Below are 19814 nucleotides of genomic sequence, written 5' to 3'. Positions count from 1 at the left end.
CTGATAGCAGGCCTGTGTGTGTGATAGAGAGAGAGAGAAAGAGAGAGAGAGAGAGAGAGAGAGAGAGAGACGGACTCATGTAGGGCTAACTGCCCTCTTACAGATCCAGCTCCGTAATGGCAGAGTGCACAATATCCGACTGCGGAGTGAGAATCCATCAAAACATATTGATCCCCAAACAGGGGAATTGGCTGTGGCAAGAGCAGAGAGAGCAGCGTGGCTGAAAAGTGTTTGTTTTGGCACTACCATCTTGACAGGGTTCATATTTTAGAGAACGGTTCTGGCTATACGGCCGGTTCAGTACAGCGGGGCAGTGTGAGAAAAGCCGTTCAATAGCCTACACAGTCCTTTCTCTCAATATTACTTCCAACAAATGCTACTAAACTCAGCTAAAATTACAGAAAGTAGATTGGCCCCAGGGGTAAATATGGTAGATCTTGTACTGGGAGTTTGGGGACACTGAGGGAGCTCTTTAATATGTTTTAAATGAATACGTATCTTTTACATTACATTACATTTGGCAGACGCTTTAATCCAAAGTGAGGTACCACTAATATAGGACTACCTTTTTGTTTATTACCTATTTGTTTATTAATGGTTACTAATTAGGTTGTAAATGCCTTAAAAATAATGCCATTTATAATCGTTTATAACACATATGTGGAAAGGGCAACAATATTAATGCCTGTGGGTTACCTATTTGGCAAACAACAGGTCAATGTTGCCCTTTCTATGTATGTGTTATAACTGATTATTAATGATTTTTAAGGTATGTACAACCTAACTAGTAACCATTAATAAACTAATTGTAAACCATTTATAAACCCTTTATAAAGGTAGTTTTATTTTAAAGTGGTAACCAAAGTGACTTACAATAGTGAAGTACATGAAATAATAGAAGTTAAAGGTAAAAACATTTTTAGAAAGAGCCTAAAGGAGGTCAAAGAGAAATAATGAGATATAGAGATGTAAAGGAGGGGAGAAGGAAATAAGGTAAGAAGTAACTTGCTTTGCTAGTTCACAGGAGCTTAATAGGTTGAAATGACCCTGGTTTTGTTCTTCTGATAATAGTGTAGATGGTCCTTTTCGTCTTTGACCTGAAGCGCTCAGTGTCCATTTCTTGCAAAAAACAATTAAAATATATATTTTTTTATCACTTACACATGTTTCATTTGTGTGATGGTCCATCCCAGATGCATCAGAGCCCAGAGAATTCAGTGCTGCTTTTTTTGAACAGGAAAGTTCAGTAAAGTGATATTTTAGAATATATCTCTATATTTTAGAGTTAGACAAATGTTTGTAAAGTAATATCTTGTGGTTCTATCAGCTATTATTGAATGACGGTTCTTGATGCAGTGCTGTCTGAAGAGTCCAGCTTTATACACTTTATACACTGAAATTCCTCTTCATTCCTTTAATTCACGCATCTCATGCATTTGTTACAGTTTGTAGATCCTATGTCCATATTTTTCATTAAAGACTTTTCTTTTCTTTTTTGGTTAGTGCTTTTATCCCAAACCATGGTTATAATCAGCTTCATTATTACATCACTATCTATAATTGTTTTTGTTTATCTCATTTCTAGCCATAAATTGAATGTGGGAATGCATGTAGAGTATATATATATATAAAAAAATGAAACAAAGCAAAAATTTGAGTTCATAATATCTGCATAGAAATGAATGGTGGACTGTTTATTTTATTTGCGTTTTACATACTGTCCCAAACTTTTCTGATTTGGGGATGTACATCACAGAAAGCTTTAATGTAAAATGGTCACAAGATTTTAGAAATATATTCAAAGTTGCAAGGTGCATGCTGAGCATTATACAGCTAAATTGTTCACAAATTACAGAATTTCCTTTATCAATAATATGCAAATACAGTTTGGACAGTAAATAAAAATGATTCTTTTTTTTCTTATAAAAATGTGTTTCAGACATTGAGACCCCTGGTTTGGGAGTCACTCTCACTGTAAAGAAATCAGCATTAATAGAGAGAACCAGTTCACACCAAATCTCTCTGAATTACTTCACTCTGGATTATATCACTGAGTGAAGTCCACTTTTATAGTTTTATATATATATTTTTTTTATATAAATGTTTTTTTTTTTGCCAAGCAGTGTCGCCGAATGTGTGGTGTTTATGAGTGTGTGCTCACCTGTGGTCCAACAGGGTATGCTGGATGGGACTGGCCCATGTGACCCTGCTCAGAGGGGCTACTGCTCGCATCAGATTGGACTGAACCACCTCGACCACCTGATGTGTGAGAGAGAGAGAGAGCGAGAGAGAGAGAGAGAGAGAGAGAGAGAGGTTAACCTGTCTGCTCCCCAAAATACAATCGTGTTTACAAATTCCATTACAATTCCACAGCGAAGGAACTATCAAAAAAGTATATACTATCATTGCTTCCCATTTCTGCTTTTCCTCTCCCCTCCGACACAAACACACACACCGAGGCAGAGTCACGCTGAGACGGTGGTAAGCCCTCAGCGGGGCACTCCGTAAGTGTTGTGGTAAAGTGTTTTATCAATAGATAAACACATTCAGCCCTAAACACACATCAGCAGCGTCACACACACACACATTCAGCTCATTGCATCACTTTATTCTTCTCTTTCAGCTCCACTCTTCAATTTACATGCTGCAGAACCCTGCTGACCTGTAAGTACACACACACACTAACACAAAGCTGTGTCCAGAGCAAGCACAAGCATACATACGTACACACACACAGCACCCCAGACACACCCATGAACAATGCTCATACAAACACACACACACACAGGTACACTGACATGCCAAAAGACATGGTATATCAGCAAGTAAACGGATCATTAAGTGTTACCTCAGGAAACTGCTTGGGAACACCCACACCTGTGAACGTTGTGATCATCATTTTAAACTTTTAGTTTCTAAACATCACCAAAAAGCCTGTGACTGTTTTGAATTAGCTTTGTTTATTATTATTTATTTATTTATTATTATTATTTATTAGTTTATATTTTTCTTATTATTTTATTTTTTTTATTTATTTTTATTTATTTTATTTATTTTTATTTCTTTATTTATACTTTATTTTTTATTATTAATAATTAATTATTTTATCTTTTCTTATCATTTTTATAATTTTACTTTACTTTTATTATTACTTTTTTATTTATTTTATATATAGATTAAATGTTGATTTAAAATGAGTATTTCTTTTTTTTTTTTTACTATTTTATTACTTATTATTTCTAATTTCTTATTAAATATTTTCAATCCCTTTGATTGTAAATGCTCTGCAACATTTTAAATAAGGGTCACCCTTAATGTTTTTCAGAGTGAAAATAAAGATTGATTGAATGACAGAATGCTCATTGCAAAGCAACATTGATTATCAGAGTTTGAATGAGATCTGATAGTGGGTGCCAAAAGAATGGGATGTTTTATGAACAAAGTTGGGCAGACATTTAACATTCCTCAATGTATATTATAAGTCAAAGGTTTGGACACACTTCTTATTATTTACTGTGTTTTCTTTCTTTTTGTGATTTTTTTTTACATTGGAAACTCAATACTGAAGACTATAATCAAGCTATACAGGAACACATGCACAATTATTTTGTAAATAAAAAGTGTTAAACAAACCAGAATATGTTTTATACTTTCTCAGTGTCTTCATGAGGGAGAGTCACCTGGAACAGTTAAACAGTTTTCTCAGCATCTTGAAGGAGTTTCTGGAGGTGCTGAACAATACTTGCTGCTTTTCCCTCCCGCTGTAAAGCTCCAACTCATCGCAAATCACCTCTAAACACCATCTCAGTTGGGTTTAGATCTTAGGGGATTGCAAATGCCAAACACTTTTCATTGTTTACAAAATTTTTTGGTCTTTTCAGAATTTCCAATTTATATTCGTTTTACATCTATATTGAATGTCAATTTAAATCAGTATTTTTTTATATACTATTTTTTACTATTTTGTTCTACTATTGTGCTATTTTGTTTTACTGTTTTGTTTTGAGTGCATTATAAATAAGGCTCACCCTCAATGTATTCCCGAGTGAAAATAAAGCTTGGTTGGTTGGTTGGTTGGTTGATGGATTCATTGATTGATTAATTGATTCATTGATTCATTCATTGATTCATTGATTAATTCATTGATTCACTCATTGAAATAACTCCATATGTGGTCTTTATTATTAATATACAATGTAGAAAACACATTAAATAAAGAGATAAAGAAAAACACTCTACAGTACGTATGTAAAGGGACACAGAGTATGCCATTGTATTGTATATGTAGGAATGCATCAAGAAAAACATGATGAACACACACACACAATCATGTACTAAGAATGCAATGAAATGAACATTTTTGGCAAAAAAAGAGCTAAAGGCTGAATACCAATAAACATTTTGTTGTTTATACAAATGTTTTTTTTTCCACCATTGTATAAATTCAATAGTTAAAACCTACAAACTACAATAGCATTTGAACATTGCACATTTTTAACATCCCAGCAAACACACCAACAAAGCAATTATTATTTCTGATGCAGAATATTTGTCGCATCCCTATCGTGCTTACAGACATTCATAGACAATATGCACTACATGCACACACCAAGTGTTGTACCGTGCACAAGTGAGAGACCACCTTTTATTTATTTCATTTGCAATCAAAGCAGCCATCAAATGCAAGTTCAGTAACCATCTGTAAGCATCTGCAGATACTTCAGGACCCAACACACTCCTTTAATTCAGCCCTGCTTTCAGTAATCATAGTAGGACCAATTCAGACAGCACTCAGCTACCCAGCACAACCTGCACGCAGGACCAATCAAGTCCACAGCTTCACTTCTTCCTTCCTCCAGAAGCAGCCGGCTTAAAACACAAAGCATTCACACTCAAGTTCAGACCCCAACTCCTGCATAAAAGTTACACACAACACCACAAAAGAGAAGAACACAAACTCACAAGGACACGTAAAAAAAAAAAAACACGCACCCACAGAAAGAAGGAATCAATCGGCTGCTGTGTTTGAGCTCTTGTGTGTGGAAATGTAATTATGTGCCTTTAAAAATGTTACCACGCTAACAAAGGCCTGCACGTCCATCTGACCTTGTAAAGTACACAGACTTCAACAAGTCCACACGACTCTGGGATTAAAGCATGACAGGCAGAAGAGCTGTGGTAAAAAAAAAAAATAGTAAAATTAACTGAGGTCTGTTATATTGTCTGTTTGTCTTTACCTTTTGTTTGACTACTAAAGTCAATCAGAGTAAGTTAGATTAGTCCTTAAAGGTTCATTTCCGGGTAATGTAACCAGTGTAACCAGGTAAAGGTTTTGCTTTACAGTGCAGAGGTGCAACATGGAGAACAACATTGGTTTGTACTCTTAAACAAATGATGTATCATATTTAACTGAATGCTAAAGTTTAAATGTACTGTAAATGTACACATAAATAAAAAATGACCAGATTTACTGTAACATTTAAAAAAAAAATAACTTAAACTGTTATAGACATAAACCTCTATATTGGCTACATGTCTAATGACTGATAAACACAAGTATTGTTTTCTGTAAAAAAACTAAAACAAAAAAGAATAAAACGTGGAAGTTGGGTTGTTAAACTACAGATAATGAGAAAAAAACAACTTTAAAATATATTTTAAGGGCAATAAGGGTTCATAAGCATACACAACATCTGCAAATATTTTGTTTCCTCAGAAATCCGGATACTTTTTTTTTTTTTTTTTTTTTTTTTCAGTTTTCTACATTTTCTGTTTCTCAACATCCGAATTCTTCCAAACATGGATTATGGTGTTATCCGCTGGACTCTGGTAAGTTCAGTATGTTGTCCTGAGAACATCTGCTTAGGTGAATGTTTAATTAGTGTATGACTGCTGAGGTAAATGTATGATTAAAGTAGCACTGCTGAGGTAAATGTATCAGTAGAGTATGACTGCTGCTGAAGTAAATGTATTATTAGTGTATGACTGCTGAGGTAAATGTATGATTAAAAGGATATTAAAACATTTTTGCAACAGCAACTGCTGAGGTAAACGTATGAACAAAGTAGCACTGCTGAGGTAAATGTATGATTAGTGTATGACTGCTGAGGTAAATGTATCATTAGAGTATGACTGCTGCTAAAGTAAATGTATGATTAGTGTATGACTGCTGAGGTAAATGTATCATTAGAGTATGACTGCTGCTAAAGTAAATGTATTATTAGTGTATGACTGCTGAGGTAAATGTATGAACAAAGTAGCACTGCTGAGGTAAATGTATGATTAAAAGGATATTAAAACGTTTTTGCAACATTATTGTCTATATGATACAATATGGCACAGTCGTAAATCAAACACCTGCTCATTAATTGTTTTAACCCCCAAATTTAAGGGTATTAAAAATAGTTTTAAAAAGTATTCTGCTCTTTTGTTGAAGGGATTCCTACTCTATGTTAAAGCATTCAAACATTAATTGGTAATGCTGCTAACACAGAAATACACACAGATGATCATGGGAAGATTGAATAGACAGCATTAGCCTAAATGTGTGCGCTGGCAATGCCTATGGTTACACACACAAATTATAAAATTATAAAATATATTTGAGCAGTATTCAACATAATTAAACAAATTAACAGTTTTTACTGGAAATCTGCAAAACCTGACTAAAGACAAAAGTTTATTAAAAGATGATCTCTTTAGAGCACATTAGTGAGGACCGTGGTGGCAGCGGAGCTTCTTGACTGCAGTGGATTGATTTTGGATCACTGCTGTCATTCTTCATCCACCTAGGCGAGGATGTTCCCACCCAGATAGCTGGACATGCTGTTACGATTCTTCCTAACTGACAATAATTTAAACCCATGTGTACGGCTAAAAACAATTTCCAAAATCCACATATATATCTATTTGCCAAAGAGCTTGAGATTGTATATTAACATTTGTTCCTGTCCTGTTTCTTTCGATTCCAATTTTACAAATGACACTTGAATGGCCATAAAAGTGGCCCCTGTTTTTAAAGTACTGTCACAACACACACATAATAAAGCTAGAAATGAAAGCACCTGATTCCACCCTTAACCTGAATACAGGAATCATTCCGGCTGCCTGGGCCATAATAACAGAAACGACAGGAGGGCAGAGAAGCATCTGCCCACCCTGATCTTCCAAACACACACTGATCAGAACTAATGAGAGAGTTAGTAATCAGACGGCACAAACACCACTTACACACCACGCATGTGCTGCTGACTGTTCAGCTTAAGAGTGCTGCAGGTAAAAGCAAGGGGCAGAGGGCAATTCTGCACTGGTGGACTATGCAGTGTGTTTTTTCTAACATTGTCTAGATCTGTGTGTGTTTTTTACACGTTTTAAAAAATGAAATTAACAAATATTACATCATATTTTTTTTTTTTATGTGTTTGGCATATTCTAAACAGCCAAATACATATATTTTTTTCTCTTTAGGGACAAATTAGTTATTCTTTCCCCTTTTTTACATAAAAAAATGTATTTCTTAATTTATGAATGTCCATAAAATAACACACAATAACTTAGCAGTACAACAGAGTTCTCCTAAAAAGGACAAATGACTGACATAAAGTATACATTTAACAGTGTACAGTATCTGTGAATGCTGAATTGTTTGTGTTACTGTATGTGTTTTAGGCTGGTGTGTTTTAAGTTCATATTTTTATTTGCTGAAAGAATTAAAAATATCTATTCATTTATTACAGTAACTGCAAGAAACTGGGTAAATTCAACAGCAATAATAAAACATATGATAAATCATAATAAATGCAAAAAATATTAAGACATACATGCATAATAAATGTAAAACAAAATAAAACTATAGACATTATATATATATATATATATATATATATATATATATATATATGCTCCCACTGGGCAAAGTTATTAGAAAACACAATGTGAATTTTCATTGTTATGCGGATGACACGCAGCTCTTCATATCAGCCAAACCTGATGACAGAGTGAGATTAAAGAAAATCGAGGATTGTGTAGAAGATGTAAAATCATGGATGTCGCACAACTTCCTACTATTAAATAGTGATAAAACAGAAGTTCTCCTATTAGGCCCCAAAGCTGCTAGAAATAAATTATCAGACTTAATGCTAAATCTGGCTGACTTCTCAGCCACCCCTGGTTCAGCAGCTAAAAACCTTGGAGTTATCATAGATTCAGATCTAGCATTCGATAAACACATATCTAATGTTACTAGAACAGCTTTTCTACACCTCCGTAACATTGCCAAGCTAAGAAATGCTCTATCACTGCATGACGCAGAAAAATTAGTACATGCCTTTATTACCTCAAGGCTAGATTATTGTAATGTGCTACTGTCTGGATGTTCCTGCAGTAACTTAAATAAACTTCAGCTAGTTCAAAATGCTGCAGCCAGGGTCCTTACTAAAACTAGAAAATTTGACCATATTAGTCCAGTACTATCAGCACTGCACTGGCTTCCAGTCAAATTCCGCATAGACTATAAAATTCTCCTGTTAACGTATAAAGCCCTACACGGACTCGCTCCTGAGTATTTACAAGACCTCATCTCCTGTTATGAACCACCGCGATTACTTAGATCTCAGGTTGCTGGTTTATTAGTAGTGCCTAAAATTCAGAGGAGCTCTGCAGGAGGAAGAGCTTTCTCTTATAAAGCGCCTCAACTCTGGAATAATCTCCCCGAATATGTTCGGGACTCAGACACAGTCTCAATCTTTAAGTCTAGACTGAAAACTTACTTGTTTAGTTTAGCTTTTGGTAATTAATGTTTTTTCCCTTTAGATAAGGCTGCAGATTCAGGGGTTCATGGACAGAGGAAATTGTGGTAAACTGAGATGCTGGTGCTGTTGTTCTCCCACTGCACACGGTCACTCAGGTTTGTGGACGGTGGAGTGGGTGCATGCCAGTGTTTCAGGGTGCCTCCATGTCTATGTTACCTTCTGGCTCTCTGCCTTTAGTTAGGCTGTTTTATTCAGTTCTGCCGGAGTCATTTGCCACACTCTGATAATGTTTTAATATTCTCAGTTTTGCATAAATCCAGTCAAAACTAATTCCATCTCTCTGCTTTCCTCCGAGTTACTGACTGCCCACCTGTCTGACCCGATACCGATGTTGGACCCTCAGGCTCTCGCGTCTCCTGTCCGGCCAGACTGATGGAAGTTACTGAAGTCAGCTCTTCTCCACCACCACCACAGATCAGCTGCTCATCGTCCATCTTATTCTCCACTACTGATTACATCCAAGCCATTAGTGGCGCTATTACACTCCTGAGTACATAAAACCTATATGGATGTATAAAAGACTTTTTAAATTTTAATTTAAAAGCCGTTTGACCAGTGGTAGGATGGTCCCCCCTTTAATGTGAGTCTTGGTCCTCCCAAGGTTTCTTCCTCCTCCTGCAGCTCTGAGGGAGTTTTCCTTGCCTCCGCGCTCACTGGGGGTTCTGTATTATGTATTTTCTATGTGTAATGTTTTGCCTGATTCTTTGTCCTGTAATCATGTTTCTGTAAAGCTGCTTTGTGCCAACACCTGTTGTAAAAAGCGCTATACAAATAAATTTGATTTGATTTGATTTGATTTGATTATGCATGCACAATTAATTTTAATAATTAATAATAAGCAACGTGACTAAATAGTATAAAAGTAATTCATTATTTTTATACAACAATATGCATTTACACATTATACTGTATATTTAAATATATAATTAACATTAAATAAATGAAAAGAAATACATTAAAAATAAAAATACAAAATGAATATGAAATGTCATATCTTATACCTAATAAATAATTAAAATAAATTAACCTGTTTCAGGCTATAATTGTCTTTTATAAAAAGGTTGCACACCTTTTGGCTCATTATGGTCTGACTTTACAACCCACACTATCTAATACCCAACAGACGTGACAAACACAATAAAAACTGACAACAACAAAGCTTCTTCTGAGTGAAAGTGACAGAAAGTATTTGTTTATCAGAAACTGAAGCACCTCATTATCAAACCCCCTCATTATGTTCTCTCTCTCAGTATCAAACACAAAAATCACAAAGGTGACGCGTTGGCGTTCTGCTGTAATCAAAGAGAACCTCTCTCCTGTATAATTTATCAAGGCATCGCACTGACAGAACTTATGAGATCATATAAATAATCAGGATTCGGCACAGACGTGCGTTTATTGTTATGTTGCCTGCTGTGAATAATACATACTCCACATACGTCTGCAAAGCCGGGCTTAGCGTGCGGTGCCGCCTTTCATTGGATGAAAGTGGAGCATTTGATCCCTTTTCACACAACCGTGAAGTTAACGCGTTTTAGTTGTATGAAGGGAAAAAAAATCAATAATGAATACATGCACATGTGCCTCTCCGCAGGGGGTTTAGTATGACTTTTCCTCCCTGAGACAAAATTAAAAAGCTGACGGAGGAAACGTCTGGGGATTTCAGCAGCCATTCCGTCCCATTATCAGATCCCACTGTTCTTTTAACCTATTTATTAAAGGGAGCTGTCCTCTAAGTGGATTACCTTCTCCACACACAGACTATACTTATGTCTGGAGCGCTGATAGGGCTGCTCTGCTTTTACAGGAAGATTTTACAGCAAAGTGCTCTCATGTTTTTTTTTTTTTTTTAAGTTATTTTACTTCACAAATACTCAAAAAACACATATTCAAAAATATAAAATAAAAAATACTATTTTTTTTCAATTTTTTTGTCTGTAAAGTTTTAACTCTCATAATTTTCCAAGAGCTCTGACTTCTCAGAGGTGCTATATGACACAGATTCAACTAATGTATTTTTTCTTTTTCACTTATTTTATGCTATATATAATAAATATGTTGTTTGCAGATGTCTAAAAATTGCGTTAATATCAGAATCACATATAAAGAACACATTAATGTTTGATATTTTACTGCTGTGCTGTTTACAAGCTCAATAATAATGGAAAGTGTTTATATCAGTTTGTGCTTCATCAAAAATGACTTGAGTATCCCATTTCTGACAGCGTTCATCTGGTGAATCCTTTTGGGAAACTTATTTTCCCAGTAAAACTTTGAACAAATGCATTTAAGGCATTTAAGCAAGCTTTTTATTTTCGGCTTATTATTCAACACATACGAGTGACAATGGGAAACTTAGGGAAACCATGGGAAAATTAGACTATGCCCCTTTCTAAAATAAATTAATTATGGAAAAACAGCCCTGATACAAACATTCAACTGTCATGCAAAAAAAAAAAACCCTACGCTAAGCATTTGAATAAACTAGGTCAAGAGCTAGTTAATGAGCTATCCTAGCAACACAAGGTATGTATTTTGTTCTGGTTGACCAGCTGGTTTTGATTGGAAGGCTTTCTTAGCAGCTAGCATCAATGCTAATTCCTTCACTGGCAGTGTCTAAAAAATGGCACTGAAAACAGAATCCCAAAAGTCTTCAGACATTCATTCATACCAGTTTTAAGTCTTTGACAAAAAGTGTACGTTTCAGATTGTGTAAGCTAACAGCTAGTTATTCTTCTTAGTCGGTGACTAGCATATCAATGCTAGTTTCCTCAAAGGCTTTACAGTGACCTAATATACCACTTAAAGTGAGCTTAATAGGACATCGGCAGCATTATCACTGATAGGAAAATAAAAACAAGACCTTAGGTTTAGCCTTCCTTGAGCTAATTGTAAAAGAACATGTGTTCAAGTATTTATGTGAAATGATGTAAAAAAAAAAAAAGAAAAATTACATTGTCAGTATGCTGTTTTTATAATCAGCATTTGTTTTATCAAAAGACAAATAGATATATGACAGACTGGATCACTGCTTTACAGGTATTAATTGGATCACAACTTAACCCTTAGAACCCCATTGACGCAAATTGAATTTAATAAGCTTAATTACTCAGCAATGCGTCAATGCACCAACAAGATTCATACATTGTGACAAACAGGGAACCCTATTGTTTCTAAAAATAGCACTGACCTCATGCTGAACGGAAGTGTTTTTGAGAAATCTAGAGGTGGGAATATCAAGAAAAATAAATGTGCCTGGTGCTGTTCATGTATTCTGTAATAAGCAACAGTAATAAGCAATATAATGGACTATTATCAAAATCCTTATACTTCCAACTAGTATATACTCTAATTATTGTATCTAACTATTACTAAAAAGAAAACTGAATGAACTGTGAATTGATTTGAAGTCTGAACATTCAAAAATAAGTAAAAAGCATTTACATCTCAAATGATGACATTTGTCAGAAGCTCAATGTCATTTATTATTAAGAAAAAAAATTAGCATGCAGCTGTCTTCTAAGATAACTGTGTTATAACAAGTGAAAGGGGAACTGACAAAAATGGAGAAAAAAACACATCAAAATAGGCTGGGGTTCAAAGGGTTAATTGTTGATGTTCACCAACTTCAAATCTTTAAAACAGTAGTGCACATTCAGAACTTGAAACTTCATAGGACTTGCATATTCTGGGGCCAATTGTATTGGTCCAGTCATCATGAAATGATAACACAATGTCAATGGAACCTGGTGATTGTAAACGATGTAGATATAAAAGTCATGAAAACTGAATATAAAAAATCACCAGGTGACAAAATTGTGAGATACCATAGAATTCCATGGTGCCACCGTGCCAGTTTCTATGTCATCATAGATATAAAACAAAAACATGACCGTGGCCTGCCTGGCACACAAAAGAAAAGGGTTGCCATTACATAAAAAAACCCTCCCTCACATTGATCATCTAAGTGGCAACTGTGGAGTGGGGATGAATAGGCCTGGCATAGCGAGACGGCAAGGCCGGAGTTTTTTTCCCCAACCAAGTGCAAAGAGCCAGCTTTAATTGACCTCATCCGTGCACTGCCAACCCCCCCGTTTCTCCCCCGCCCCAAACCCCAGACCATCCCACTCTCCCCTCCAAGGACAGCTGCGAAACAATCGCCCGGGCCGACGGCGTCGTCATTGCGATTCTGCGAGCCACCTCCTCTGACGTTTCTGAATCAAATGGCTGTTATTGAAAGCTTTGTAAAGCGCTGGGTCGGCTTTCGCCCCCGAGTGCATTTATGAATCAATTTCAGCCGCAGTAAAAAAAAAAAAAAAAAGAGGAGCTTTAACACTTTAGCTATTTTAGTGGAAATGCATTATATCATAAGTTGCCTACTACGAGCGGGGGATGGGGAGTGGGGGGTGGCTCAATCAGGGCTATTCAGAATCAACAGGCCAAGGTATAGTGAGCTCTTGGCACATCTTAAATGGCTCTTCTCAAAGCGGCTCGCTTTGTGCTACATTACCTATTTATCATCTCATTGTGCAAATATGCTACACGTTACAAAGCTGACAGATACAGTACTTTCAGCCTTTCAGCCGTGAAATCCGGCAGCCTGATAATATGCTGATTCAAAGGAGATTTAAATGCTGCGAGTCAGAGCCTACTGACACATTGATATTATATTATTATGTTGATGTAACCCAATGATTTAAGCAAAAGAGGCTAAAAAAAAGAATGGCTTGTTGACTTTTTTCCCCTTTAGAAAAAAAAGGTCTTTCTCTGTAAGAAAAAAAAAAAACGCCCTCGGGTTTCGCGGCAGCATAAGCACTAATCATTAGGCACCAATCCATGACCTCTCCAAAACACATTTAACCACTTTGCGATTTGATGCATAACTTTGCTCCAGGCATCCAGTGCATGCAGTATTTTTATAACGACGACTGTTGTGCTGATGATCGGTGGATCGATCCAAAAAAGGGGGGGAATAAAACGGGAGCAGAGAGCGGTGGTTTCACTCAGTGGGATTTAATGTCTGCGCCTGATGATTGACAGGTTGCATTTAACACAAGCTTAAATCCAGTCAATAATCAGAAGCGTGTTTAAATTGTATGGCCATTGATTTAGGCTAGTTAATGCAGCTGATGGGCCCGGAGAGATATTACTTTAGCGCAGTGAATGTGAGGGAAAGAGAGGAGGGAATGATGGAGAGAAAAAAGGAGGGGTGGGATGGGAGAGAAAAAAGCAGAGAGAGAGAGAGAGAGAGAGAGAGAGAGAGAGAGAGAGAGAGAGAAATATGTATATAGAGCAGAACAGCTTGTAAAACCCCACAGATCCAACAGATCCCTTTGAGCAGCTGACTGAGCAGTGTTGTCATTCTGAACTTTACTATCAGTGATATAAGAGCTAGCATTCTGATAACAGCTCAATAGATACAAACCTGCAGATAGATACTGTACATTATTAACACAGAATGGGTGGTGAGTGGGTTTTCTGGTGGGTTAGTGGTGCTACAGGTTGGCTAGTTTAAGTATCGCACAGATTATAGATCATATGCCTATAGAGTTGTGGGTTCAATTCCAAACCAGTTGCTGGTGTGTGTTTTTTCTCCTGCATCCCAAAAGTACACAGGTAGGTAAAGGAACTGAATTTCATTTAAAAAATAATATTATGAAATATATTAACTTAAATGTCCACTTAAAATTAAACTGTTTATTCAAAATATGCCTATGAATTATGTGCAAATTTTAAACACTTAAATAGACACTTGTTTATTTATTCTAACCATCAATTTCTGAGGTGAGAGAGATAAAAAGAGATAACAAAGAAGAGAACCAGAGAGAAAAAGAAAGAAAGACAGAGAGCGAACTGGGCAGTTTGGGTGATTCTTCTCTATGGGACACATAACTGTAGATTTTTTTGTATAAATGTTTCTAGACTTGTTGCTAGTCGCTTCTTTCTTATATTTTTTCTTTATCTTGCTAGAGTGGTCTAAAGAGTTGCTTAATTTAGCGAAGAAATTGCTACATTCCATCCAATAGAGTGTGCTTACATTACAGTACATGATGGGTATTGTGGCGCAGCAGATTGTGAAACTGGCTAATATTAATAAAATACCAAACTAATTTTGCCAGACTGAAATTTGGGCCTTGTGAGCCTCAGGTGGATTGGCTCCCAGCCCAGAAGCTATTCCTGCCATGTGCCCAGTGTTTTCAGGTAGGCTCCGGATCAAGAAGATGTAAGGATGGAATGGGTGGACTTCCATTAAGGCACAAAACCAGTTAATAGTTTGGTCCCACTTGATTTGTTGCATGTTCTACATAATCATATTCTAAAAGATGCTCCAATATAACATCCTCCATGTCACCTAAAAATATACAGTACTGATTTTTACCCTTTTACTATTTTTAAAAGGGTAAGCTCCAGTTAAGTCCAAAATCCAGAAATCTGTAGCTCCAAAAAGAAAAGAAGGAAAAGGAGGAGGAAGCAGGACGAGAAGAGGATCGGGACAGGGTGTTGATTTTTTAGCTCTGAACGCTCTGAACCGCTCAGACGGCAACATCTGCTTGAGAAGCTTCCTCCCTGCTCCTCATCCTCCAGCAATGTCAACTCGATTACCTCGGGGTTGAAAGAGACAAATACCCATCCAGATGACTCCTCATCCTTTTAGGCCCATCTGCAGAAGCCCAGGCTGCGAGGCTCCAACCCTGCCCGAGGAAGCGCTAACCCTTTTAGAGGAAGCCGCAGGAATGCCGGGGTCACCGTGCTTTTCACTCATGCTAACCCCTTCTTAAATTATCTTAACCATATTCCCAACAAACAGGATTCTGCCTCCTGACCCTGTTATTGTCCCTGTCCTGAAGAAGGTCCCTTCTTATTTTCTCTTTTAGCTAGCTCACTCTTTGAAAGCATCTCCTTCTTCTGTCTATTTTTGTCTGTATCTTTTTAGCTGTTTAGCCAAACTCACAAGTCACCCACTTTAAATCCTAGTTTTAAATGCTGCAGCCCACATAAGGCTGCTGTAGAACAGAAAAGAATGCTTTTAATGCTTTTAAGAAATAGACTGGTCGTTCTGTTTGATGGATTGTTGTATTTGGATTGTTATATTTAAATCACACATAAGTGAATTAGCCACTTGTGTGTCAATTAAAAGTAATACATCATAACAATACTAATGGGATTCGAAAGCTCTTCTTTTCAAGTGGTGTTAAGATAAATATCAACTTGCGTTTTTCTCAAATTCATTTTTCAAAATAAATTCCCTGCTAAATTACATGCTAATTATAAGGTCACTGGTGTTAACAGGCATGGGCATTGGGCCAATATAAACAGTAAAGGTGCAACTGAGCACAAACGTGTGTTAAAAGTGTGACTTTACAATCTGGTGTGAGTACAGTACCAGCATGCTAAAAAAAGAACTGTAAGAAATAAAGAATAAAGAGGGATGATAGAAGGGGAGAGATGAGAGATTTGGGGGGAGGAGAACAAGACTACAGTAACCACAGCGAAACTAAACCACAACAAATCCTTCAGTACCATGCAAACCCAACAGCTTATGAGGTAAAAGTTTATTGGTGGAATGTACAATTAAAGTAAAATTTGCTTATTTAACCTAATAGAAAAACACGGTACTTTGCTGATGACATAATTGATTATGAGTGTCAAACCAGAATGCATCCAATAAAATCAGTATCTAATACTTTTTTATAAACTGTTTTTATACAGAACCATCTGCAAGTAGTTTGCATTGTATGAAGAACAAATTAACCAGACTAGAATGTATTATTCTTAAAAAATAAGTGGCTCTCTGGGTGATTCCATATGAAAAAACACAGTTCTGTAAGTGACTCAGTACTTTAAGATTATGTAGCCAAATTCAGGGTTGCTGAATGTGTGTAGTTTTTTTTTTATCTCCTGTTCTTAAACTCTCTCAATTGTGTAACATACAGTATGTTGCACCTTAACTCTACTAATGAACTCAAATAGCATAATGGAGTTAATGGACAAACAATCATCACTCATTTTATCATGTTCTTAGACATTTTCAGTTTCTTACTCAATACCTTGAGATGTCTGTAAAAGTTTCACTTTGATAAAGGCTTTTCTTCACTTAATCTGTCTGTAAAAGTTTGTTCAGAACTATTTGGGTTCACATTTGCTGTTTACAGCCAATTCCTGCATGTCTGTTCTGTACTTCATGCCTTTGAGAGGTCTTTTTGTGTGTAGCTTTGTAAAGTCTTAAGTGAATAATGATTGCTGGAACTTTCTCTCTACACTATTCTAGACAATTCTACCATTCTTCCAGTTCTTTGATTGTTATTTTGGAATTTTTCTACTCATCTCAAATATGTTTTTCTGTCATAGTTTGTTAAATACATTCAGCAAGCCAGTGAACAGTGCGGCATTCATAAATCCTTTCTTGTTAGTGTTATTTTCCATACAGGTGGCTTTGGAATCCTCAAATTCAATAGTAGCATTCACCTTCACTCTATCAAATTAAACACTTTTCAAGCAATCTATAGAAATAAGTCGGTGACTTGTTAGAAACATGCCTTTACTGGTGGACGATCTAAGTTTTCTTTACTTTCTAAGAAAAATAGTTATAGTGTATAATGCAATTGATTGGTGACATTCTCACAGGTAAAATTCCTATTCTTACATTTTCTTGTTTAAAAGGTAGATTATAGGCTCCTGAGTGGAACAGTCATACCCCTAAAAGTAATTTAAATAGCTCCAGCTCTTTAAAAAGTTAGCGATGATGAAAAGAACATAATTCTGTGGTCCCATAATCACTAGTGTGGCTTCTAGTGGACTACAGCTAGATTTTAAAGTATGACAAATCACAAGATGGTTTAAGCCCAGAATATATCACTGATATTTGTACATCAGTGTAACCCAGATAGAGCCAATTAGGTCCATTGACAATGGTCAGCTACTACAACCGGGGAGTCCAAACTAAACATGGTGATGTTACATACAAATATTTTCCTATGCCAATTTTCAGCACCAAAACTTGCACTTTACTGTTATTAATCAACAAGAGAGCTTAACTGGCATCACTTGAGTAGAACCGTCTACACATCACTAGGTGTTATTCACTGCACCTCCCAGTACATTTAGCTGTCCCGTGAAAGAGAGATCACTGTATGATTTCAAACTGCGTATGTGCAAAATTTTACTTTCTAATTTTATAGCAGTATGTCTACATTGTGGACACATATCTTGTGAGCTGGTATTGGATATAAGAGAATATATGTTCAGCACACACAAATAGACAGCCCAGATCATTTTGAATGGAGATTTTCCATTAAAAGGAAAACATTGTCCAGTACTAGGCTTAGCCCATGTCTGGGGAAACTGACCTAATACATCCAACAGCTAAAACCAATTGGCCATGTTTAAACATGTGCAAAGTTGACCCTACGCTGAGAAAAAAGATTTGTTCACTCAAAAAGCTGTACTTGTAATATCAAGTAGCCTCTACCTTAAACATTTTTCCATCTTTGCTTACTAGAAATAAGTTTATGCAACTCAGACATGCTATGATATAAATAAATAAATAAATAAATAAATAAATAAATAAATAAATAAATTAATTAATTAATTAATTAATTGAATAAAATAATATTTTAAGTTGTTTCAACTTCCAGTTAAATTCACTGTTGAATAATGTTGACTTTTTGGCATTAAAGCTGCTAATTAATGAGACTCACTAGTTCTAATGCACATTGGTAAATGAAACCAATCATTCGTAATATAATATCAACTTACCTTCAGCACATTTTAATTGCAATTATTTAGAGATGTTGGTCCATGGGGAAATGACTATACAATGATGGTGTATATAAGTATGTAAATGGTACCAAGAGACATGTGGCATCTGTTAAAGGTCTCATTCCATCGTTTTTTCATTTATTTTAAAATGTCTAGTTGTGGTCTTTAGAATGAATTAATGCCATGTGATATAGCCCTGTATAGCCCTGCTTTATTTCACTGAATTACTGGTCTCTGAAGAAAGACAGGTTTGGGCTCATGAATATTCATACATTCAAACATATCGCCTCTGATTGGCTAACAGCACTGCAGTAGAGAACGCCTACCTGCCTTCCCCCCACAGTCAATTTTACAGCTCTAAAACTGGAAAAAAGGACAAAATGTTTTCAGAGATTAGTTGTGAAGATACAGCACTGAGTGTTAGGTAAAGTAAACCCTTAAACTTCGCTTAACATCAGACTTTCAGCGGCGCTTGGCCAAGAGGCTGTGAAGAAATGTTATCAATGCCATGAGGTGACTGGAGGCTGCCAACTAAAGCACTGCCACTATGATCTGGAGATTGCTGATTCGAATCCTGGTCATGCAGCTTGCCATCAGCTGCTAAGAAAGCACTATTGGCCTTGCTCTCTCTGGGTGGGTATATGGCGTTATTTCCCCTCATCACTCCAAAGGGTGATGTCAGTCAGCACAAGTGTCGGTGTGAGCTAATGTATCAAGCTCGCTGTGATGCTACTCAGCAATGCTACATCAGGAGCAGTTCAAAAAGAGGCGGTTACTGGCCTCATATGTGCCGGAGGAGGCATGGGCTAGTCTTCACCCTCCTTGCAGCTAAATTGGTGGGACAGCTAACCAGATAAATTGGCTGAAAAACAGGCAATTTTCAGGCAAGGCTGAAAAATAAGAAACAAAAATAAAAAACAGTAAAACTAGTCTAAAATACAACAAGCATCACTGTTTTTCCTCAATAGTTCTTTCGAAAGCTTCTCACCGTATCTGATATCCAGTGACTCACACGCCCACTAGTGAGTATTGTATATTCACTGGTTTTAGAATCCAGTTGGGCAGACAGTGAGGCTTCCCAGGGTGGTGTGAAGAAATCAACACGGCAGATGCCCAACATACCATGCCTAATATGTCAGCCGCTGCCCCTTAGGCCACACACAAACACATTTACCCCCACACACACACATACACACACACTCAAACACTCACACAGCCTCTCCTCCCCTCAGACCCCCTCTCCCC

General features: G+C 36.5%; 1 protein-coding gene across 3 annotated transcripts in view; it reads right to left on the bottom strand.

Moving 5' to 3' along the window:
• Positions 1 to 19814, bottom strand: part of pou6f2 (POU class 6 homeobox 2) — a 178377-nt gene that overhangs the window by 122244 nt on the left and 36319 nt on the right. For all 3 annotated transcript variants that reach the window (XM_022667014.2, XM_022667015.2, XM_007258616.4), the window contains exon 3: positions 2162 to 2259. In XM_022667014.2, coding sequence (XP_022522735.2) covers positions 2162 to 2259 — 98 coding nt within the window. The remainder of the gene's footprint in view (positions 1 to 2161; positions 2260 to 19814) is intronic.

Source organism: Astyanax mexicanus, chromosome 1, assembly GCF_023375975.1.
Source record: "Astyanax mexicanus isolate ESR-SI-001 chromosome 1, AstMex3_surface, whole genome shotgun sequence".
In the NCBI taxonomy this organism is placed as follows: Eukaryota; Metazoa; Chordata; class Actinopteri; order Characiformes; family Acestrorhamphidae; genus Astyanax; species Astyanax mexicanus.
This window is presented reverse-complemented; position numbering and strand designations above follow the sequence as displayed.